General features: G+C 46.6%; 1 protein-coding gene across 1 annotated transcript; it reads left to right on the top strand.

The window, feature by feature from the left end:
- Positions 1-415: 415 nt before the first annotated feature.
- Positions 416-6,106, top strand: LOC147261185 (proenkephalin-A-like). Its single transcript, XM_086204855.1, has 3 exons — positions 416-752; positions 1,443-1,589; positions 5,286-6,106. Exons 2-3 carry the CDS (start codon positions 1,446-1,448, stop codon positions 5,862-5,864), a joined length of 723 nt encoding a protein of 240 aa, XP_086060981.1. The 5' UTR covers positions 416-752; positions 1,443-1,445; the 3' UTR covers positions 5,865-6,106.
- The last annotated feature ends 2,574 nt before the right edge of the window (positions 6,107-8,680 follow it).

Here is an 8,680-nt window from a genome sequence, read left to right as displayed (position 1 = left end):
GTAAGGCGTGTGGATCCCCAGGAGGAGCTAGACGATGTGGCTGCTCGCTCAGCTCGTTCCTGAAGTCAGGCTCCTCCAGTGACATGATGTCACACATCCGTCCCCAGATGTGCACCTGCCGCAACAACAAGTTGGAGTACTGAAGATACCTCCAGGGATGTGTGTGTGTGGGGGGGTGTCTTTGCTTCCATTTAGCTGATCTGCTGGCATGAAAATCTGACAGCATTAAGCAGTGTTGCAACTATCAATTCTCTTCTTTTTGTGTTTGGATTCAGTGAATATCTGCTTCTGTTCCGAGTGATTTCTTAACTTGTCGGCACAGATCCACCACGTAAACACGTTCGTCTGCCTGATTTTTCTGCAGAATGACATCATCACAAGAAGGGTCACTGATGTCCCACCTCTGATAACAATCAACCCCATCATCGCCAGTGACGTAAGACAGACAAACTGCTTCAATAACTCTCACAGTGTCAGCGCTGCACGCGGGCTCCGCTCCTCTACGCCTTCTGTTGGAAGACAGGATTCTCTCTCTCTCTCTCTTTATCTCTCTCGTTCTCTCGCTCCGTGTGTGTGGGTGCGTGCGTGCGTGCGTGCACACACACCCTGATTGGCTGGACCCGGGACGCTCTGCCCACCGCGGCAACGCGGGGACCGAGTGCAAATATATTGGAAGGAAGGGCTCACGCCAGCGGTACTGTGGTGGGCTCTCGCAGAAGCAGGGGAGGCTGAACATCGGCTATCATACAGAGGTAAGCGATGAATTCATACAATACCCTACTAAGTACGACTTCAACTGTCCTAAGTACACATGGCAGCATGTTGGTCAGTGGCAGCGCCTCAGCAACGTCAGGTAATGGAAAGTGTTTACGCACGTAAACTCTGGACATGATTTCACTTTAATCACTGGGAAAGATTAATTCTCTTATTTTAAATAAAGATATAATTTGTTTTTACTGTGCTGTAAAGGTGCGACGACTGATTTTCCTTTGTTTCAGACGATAACAAATAAAAGTCAAAGTGTTGAGGCGCATTACCTCAGAAACGTGACGAGAGGCGTCACAATAATAAGAATAATCAAAAGGTGACGACAGGCAAATCGAAAATTCAACATGAACTTATTGTTCTCGACATGTTTACGTTGACGACAGTGACGCTGGATGAGATTTCTAGTGTTTAAATGTTCCAGGGTGCGTTGGTCCCCTCAGAAGGGTCCGGAGCAGGGGGTCCATGCGGGGTCCAAGCACGAAAAGTTTGAAAAGCTCTGATTTATAGGAGGCAGCCGCCAGCAGCTGCTGAAGGACCAGGACGGGTGGAAGTGGAAATCGTAATCGTGCATTACAGCTCTGGAAACATCTTGCCGTTGTATCAGTTGAGTTTTTTGATTCCACAGTTGTAAATGATGATGTGACAGTTCCCCTGTCTTCTGCTTTTTCCTTTAGTCCATGGCTGCCCCCGCGCACGGCGTCTGCATGTGGGTTCTGATTCTGAGTGCGTGCGTGTCACTGGTGGCTGCCACTGACTGTGGGAAGGAGTGCGCCCTGTGTGTGTACCGCCTGCTGGGACAACAGTCCGGTCTCTCCTCCATGGTAATGTCACTGCACCACACTCACAACTTCTGGCTATAGTTTTGTGTATGATTAATCAGTAATTCGTGTTGCTATGACAACATAGTAGTCAGCTGTCTGAACTCCTCGGTCCAATCGGAACTAACTCATTCTGATACCTGCGTCACTTCATGCATTTCATATATTTATATTGACTATTTGCCTAAACACAGATCTTGACATGCCACATTACCTCAGTATCTCTCTTTATCATGTCTTCTTTATATTTCTCTGTTTTTCTTTTTAAACTTCAAAAACCTCCATAAATGTTCTTTTATTCATCTCCTCGTTTCCTCTCCTCTTTGTGCAGTCAGTTTTCACCCCAGAACATGAACGTCAGGGGATTTTCAACCACACGATTCTTGTCATGTGATTTTCATCAAGAAGTTCCCAGCTCCATTATTGTTTTTGTTTGGAAATTTCTGTTCAGTGATTACCTGTTTTTTCAATAATATTGGAGCCTTTTCATGGGGTCCCCCACCATACCTTTTTTATGTTATGTGCCATTGCGTATCGGGAAATTAAAGAAAAGTATGTCAATTTGGCATAAAGTGTTATACTTTAATATTTTTTTGATGAAAACTGTATTTTATCAGGAATATTTTTATTACACATTGCTGATCGAGGGTCAATGAAGCCAGGATGACGTGATTCCAAGATATTTTCCTTTGTTCTCATCTCTTAATTTATGTTGTCGCCTGTCACCTTTTGCTGGTCTCACTCACACCGCAGACATTGGATGGCAGTGCGCCGTGTGTTAGTGTGTCCATCTGTGTTAGCCTGGGTTAGTTTATATGTATCAGTGTCAGTGTACCTGTGTTAGTTCATACGTGTTCGCCTATCTGTGTTAGTGTAATTGTGTTTTTGCAGCCATGTTTGTGTACCTTTGTTTGTGAATCCATGTTTATATATTCATTGCGTATCCGTGTTTGACTTCAGTGTTTGTGTATCCGTGTAGAACAACCCCACTCCTCTTTTGCTCTCTTCACACTTTATTCTGCTCTTCCCGTCCTCACTGCTGCTGGAGTCATTATTCACCATGTTTGTCACGCTAAGAACAAATTGAGATAAGTATGTTTGTCATGTGTTCTACTCCCAATTGTCGCTCTACATGGTAAATAATAATGTGTCACTATCAGCAAGCAGAATACTAAGACTAAATAGTAACACTCGTAGTAATTATTTGTTATTAGTAAATAAAGTCTTCATCGTCCACTCTTCACACCCGTGTGCTCCCGTATCATCATGACCACTAGAGGGTGGTGCCCCCACCCCCACAAACCCCTCAGGTGCCAATATGTCCTCAATTCAATTTTCCTCTTCATTAATTCTGTCTTCATAAGCCAGCAGCAGTGAAAGCTCAGCAGGAAAATCGTCTCCGCGCCATCAAAGAGGAATTTCTGATGCTTCAAATAAGTGACATTAAATATGACCCCCCCCCCCCCCCATGGGGGAGGGATGGCAGGAGTGCTGCATCAGGAGAGATGGGTGGGACAGATGGTTGAAGGTGCAAAGTGTGTTTTTATAGGTTATTAAGAGAGAGAGTGAGGGATGTGGAGGATGAGAGCAGCTGCTGTCTCTCCCCAGACGTCTGTGAATCTCTCCTCTGTCGGCTGTTATTCCTTCAACGGTCGTTTCCTGCTGTTTTATCAAACCACATCCTACCAGTGGGGGAAAAACCAGATACACTTCAACAAGCTTAATCGCCATGTTTCGACATGGCCGGGGGGGGGGGGGGGGGGGTGTTCGGGGTGCAATACACGCTCAAAAATTTTCAGTCCAATGTGAAGAAAATCAATTTCCATTAAAACATTTTTTGCTGAGTGTGTTGCAGATGGCTTTACACCATAAAACACAACTGCAACTGACAGACTTTGACATCATGATCTAAAGTACTCAGCCAAGAGCAACGTAGTGTGCATGCGTGCAGCGTTTGTATGTGTTGCAGTACCACCAAGAGTACCACAAGCAAACTCAAACTGGCTAACAGATTGTTAGCTCACTCGTGGCAAAGCTGGCACCTCTCACGTGCTACCTCATAATTAAGAAGGGAAGGCAGGGCAGTTTTCTTTGTAGCCTGTTTTCACCACCAGTTTGTCTCCAGGCTTCATGGCATCATAACAACATCCTCTGCCCTCAGAGCCTCACATCCACTGAGGAGAAACTCCATAGAAAACCTTTAACAGGGAAAAATGGGAGAAACCTCAGGGTGAGCAGCAGACCCTCAGAAACGCCACGGAGGGAAGATGAGGGGGCAAATGCACCAAACGAGTGTTGGAGAAGCCAATGTTCAGCGGCTGACACACGGAGAGCTGAGAGACAGACACCAACAGGAGAGCAGTACATGTGAGAATGTCACATAATCAGAGATGGAAGAAACTTACTTCATGGAAGCTGTAGAAGGAGCTCAGATAAGGAACCATGTTTGCCTATGCAGACATGGATGGATGTGGTGATGCTCCACCAGACTAATTATTGTTTATCCTTTTGTAGTAAAAATCATGGTAACACGTAGGAGTGAGGTAAACAAATAAAATCATTACAAACAGCAATTCAGTTATCTGCTTAAAATAATCACTTCCAAAAATGCATTTTTCTCAGCTTTTTGTCTGAAAGTGAGTTTTTGATGCAAACAAGTATCATCCAAGCATTGACTTAAAAAAGAATGGACGAACACAATTGATTTTTATAATGAAATTAGAGGCTCTGTTCTTTACTTATTGTGCTTATAAATTGTCATAGCTCACAATATTCTGGGGTCTTAAAATAACTGGCAGAAAGATTTAAAGAGGAAGTAGAATCATCCTCATCAATTCTGAGTCTTTGTGAAGGTGACAGAGCAGAAGGCAAAGTTCCAGTTCCCAGGAATAGAAATGAAATAGAAATAAATGTGAGTATGAAGACAGAAGTAACACCAGTGATTGTCACCAATATGAGATCCATCAGTGGCTTTAACATAGAGGCCAACAACAATCATCGCACAGGATTTAGGTGGTCATCCTAGGTACATTATTAGTGTAGGTGGTTACATGGTTAGCCTAGGTGGTTACATGGTTAGCCTAGGTGGTTACATGGTTAGTGTAGGTGGTTACCGAAGGCGGTTACCCAAGATGGTCAGGTCATTGGCCTAAGGTGGTTGGTGGTTACCTGAAGTGGTTAGACTAGGTGGTTCGCCAAGTTGGTGAGGTGGTTATCCTAGGTGGTAACCCTAGCTTAGCACAAAGATGCTACAAAAAATAACTACACAAACTACTGCCTCTGTTCAAACATGAAAAATTCTGTATCAACAATTCTGAGGCTTATCTTTTCCCTCAGAAGTTGAACAATTGTGAAACATTGGGGGAATCATTTTTGACAACAGCATGACTCCAGCAGCGGTGAAAAGCTTCCTGGACTTTTAGAATCAGACTTGTTGCCAGGAGATATAAGACTAATGATCTGGTGCTGCAGTGCTGGATGCTGCTGGACCAGCAGACACGCTAGATCATTCTCCAATTTACGTACAGTGTGAAATGTTTTCAGATTTAATTCATTTATGAACATACATAGCCTGTGTGTGTGTGTGTGTGTGTGTGTGTGTGTGTGTGTGTGTGTGTGTGTGTGTGTGTGTGTGTGTGTTCAATTATGAGGAGACCATCCTGATAAAAACTGTATGATATTTGTGTTGGTTGTTGGCAGACTTGCTCTCTGGAGTGCGATGGTGGACTGGATAGTCAGAAACTTCACCTCTGCCAAGACATCCTAGTGGAGGAGCAAAACCACATTCCTTTGGATGAGGACCCTGGTCCACAGCTAGAACAGGAAACAGCCAGCACTGTCATGGCTGACGAAGGTGCAATGTCACCAGAGTACCAGCTCGCTAAGAAGTATGGAGGCTTCATGAAGCGCTACGGTGGTTTCATGTTACGGCGCTCCCCATCAGATGCTGGAAACCAGGATGAGGAAGAAAATGTTCGCCTGGAGATCCTAAAGCTCCTCAATACAGCGGCTGAGCTTGGTGGTGAGGGGGAAAGTCCAGCAGGTGAGGCAGTGAAGAGGTACGGAGGTTTCATGCGTCGAGCGGAAGGAGGGCCGGTGCAGGGTGATCTGCTGGAGGCAGTGTTGGGCCGGGGCCTGAAAAAGCGATATGGAGGCTTCATGAGACGGGTAGGCAGGCCTGAGTGGCTGGTGGAGAGCAGCAAGACTGGAGGAGTCTTGAAACGTGCATGGGAGAATGGCAGTGAGCCTCAGAAACGGTACGGAGGGTTCATGGACTAGGACGCCCTGATCTGCCCACTCCTGACCCCCTGTCAACCTATCACCTTCTAGTCTGGACTCTTCTGTTTCAATCACCTGCTGACTACGATGCATCTTCAGGCTTTGTACAAAGTGCTGCTGCCCTCGTCATTGCTTCAACTGGTCCAGTGATGATATGAAAAAAATTTGAATCGTATTGCTCAGATGTTCATAAAACCCTTTTTTGGCTGACATATTTGGTCTGTTGTATTCATTAAAAGACTATCAACCCGTGTGTGTGTGTGTGTGTGTGTGTGTGTGTGTGTGTGTGTGTGTGTGTGTGTGTATTTGTGTGTGTGTAGGTTTGGTTGCATATAAATGGAAATCATACCAACAATTTGATTCAATTCAATTCAAACATTATTCCATTCTATATAATAAGCAAAAATAGGAAACAAACATAAAGCCGCTCATCAGACTGAATCAGGTCACCTCACCTGGATGGGAGGTAGCAGATCTGACTGAGAGCTGGTGTCAGGGAGTTTCAGGGGTGGTCGTTAGGGAGTTTCACCGACCACTCAGATGCTAATGGGCTGTGCTGGCATCAGCCGTTCCACATGGGTCTTTCAGCTGAACTCTTGAACGTCTTGAACGAATGAATGAATCTTGAACGTCTTCAAGATAAACTTACGTCCAGTTGACCAGATTTTACTTCGCTTCGATCTACGATGACCTGGATGAATGAGAACCTACACAGACATCTTGCCGAACACTATGGGAAGGACATCCTTAGTGTGGTGCGGGAATGCGAAAGGACTGCAAGGAAAATCGCAGACTACAGGAACCATCTACGTTTCAACCTCCGATGCCGCCAACACAACCTCATTCCCACTAGCCTACTACTAGGATCCACCGTGAGGGGCCACAGGGCCAGCAAGATTTTGGAACGGGCCCAAAATCAGCTTCTCAACGAGAGAGTGAGACAGGTCCATTTCACCATCGAGGGACTAAAGAGCAAGCTAGATCACCTTAATCAAGAGTTAACGCCATTTTTGCCACCCGCCATCTTGGACAAGGTCACCTCCTTTGTTGGGACAGCCCAACTATCTCAACATCAGAAGAGCAAGGAGAGGCAGAAAAGGAAATTCGCGCGCCTCCAGTCTCGCCTCGACCGGGAACGAGAAGCAGAAGGCCCAACCCCAGCGGACTCACAGGACAGGTGGATAAGGAACTTATCCAACAGGGAGCTCACCAGTCCTGAGAAACGCGTCCTTGCCAAAGGAATGAACTTTGCTGTCACCCCGAAACATCTCCCGACGGTGGACCTCATCACTGCCACAGAATCCGCCATCAAGAAGAACAACCTCTCCACCACAGAAGCAGATGAACTACGACTCAAGGTCACAGCGGCCCTCTCCGAAGCGAAGGTCCCCTCTGCCAACCTCTCGGTCCAGGAAAGGAAGGCCTTGAATGCACTGAGCAAAGATGAGAACATCACCATCCTTCCGGCTGACAAAGGAAGATGCACGGTGGTCCTTGACACAACTGACTACCAGGACAAGATCAGTTCTCTTCTCAGTGACATTCACACATATGAGACCTTAAAACGCGACCCCACCAGCAGCTATAAGAAGAAAGTGGTGGAACACCTACAGAAGCTGCAAAAGGGGGAAATCATCAACCGCTTGGAGTATCACCGCCTGTACCCCGGAGACGCAGTTCCACGGATTTACGGCCTCCCCAAAATCCACAAGGAAGGTGCCCCGCTCCGACCCATTGTCAGCAGCATAAACTCCGTGACGTACAACATCGCCAAACACGTCGCCACCATCTTAGCCCCCTTGGTAGGGAAAACCCCCCACCACGTCCAGAATTCCATGGACTTCGTCAACAAGGTTAGAGAACTCAAGCTGGACCCAGATGAGACCATGGTGTCCTACGATGTGACCTCCTTGTTCACCTGCGTCCCTACCGTGGAGGCTGTGGAAACAGTGAAGAAACGCCTACAGCTGGACAACACCCTCAGCAAAAGGACCAACCTCAATCCGGACCAAATCTGCCAACTTCTGGACCTTTGCCTGAACACAACTTACTTCCAGTACAGAGGGAAGTTTTTCAGGCAAAAACACGGCTGTGCCATGGGTTCTCCCGTATCTCCTATCGTGGCCAACCTATACATGGAAGAGGTGGAACAGAGGGCCCTGACTTCCTTCAGTGGACCCTCCCCCACCCACTGGTTCTGATACGTTGATGACACCTGGGTGAAGATTAAGGTTCAGGAGGTACAACCGTTTACAGCACACATCAACTCGGTAGACGTCAACATCAAGTTCACCAGAGAGGATGTGAAAGACAACCATCTGCCCTTTTTGGACTGCGACGTCTACATTCAAGAGGACAGGAGCCTGAGGGTGGATGTGTACAGGAAACCCACCCACACTGACCAATACTTGCTTTTTGACTCTCACCATCCTCTGGAGCACAAGTTAGGTGTCATCAGGACGCTGCAACACCGAGCGGAGACCATCCCCACCAGCGTCCAAGACTGGAAAAAAGAACAGCAGCATCTGAAAAGAGCACTTAAAACTTGTGGCTTCCCAGACTGGACCTTTGTAAAATCCTCTTCCAGGTCCAGAAAGGAGGAGAGCTCCAGGAGGAGGGAAGATGAAGAAGGCAGGAGAAAAAACATAGTGATCCCCTATGTGGCAGGGGTTTCTGAGAAATTAAGGAGAATCTATAATAAGCACCTCATCCCTGTGTCTTTTAAACCAGACAATACTCTGACACAAAGACTGGTTCACCCCAAAGATCCCACCCCTCACAGCCAGAAAAGCAATCTGGTATACGCTGTCAGATGC

This window comes from Aulostomus chinensis, chromosome 5 (genome assembly GCF_037954235.1).
Source record: "Aulostomus chinensis isolate RoL2024-O1b breed Wild chromosome 5, RoL_Achi_v1.0, whole genome shotgun sequence".
NCBI classification, from domain to species: Eukaryota; Metazoa; Chordata; class Actinopteri; order Syngnathiformes; family Aulostomidae; genus Aulostomus; species Aulostomus chinensis.
The sequence above is the reverse complement of the archived record's forward strand: the minus strand, read 5'-3'. Positions and strand labels throughout refer to the sequence as shown.

Excerpts from the sequence above, each read along its gene's own strand:
- LOC147261185 (XM_086204855.1), top strand. The coding sequence starts at position 1,446 with ATGGCTGCCCCCGCGCACGGCGTCTGCATGTGGGTTCTGATTCTGAGT. Across the intron at positions 1,590-5,285 it reads AGTCCGGTCTCTCCTCCATG|ACTTGCTCTCTGGAGTGCGA; the intron begins GTAATGTCACTG and ends GGTTGTTGGCAG.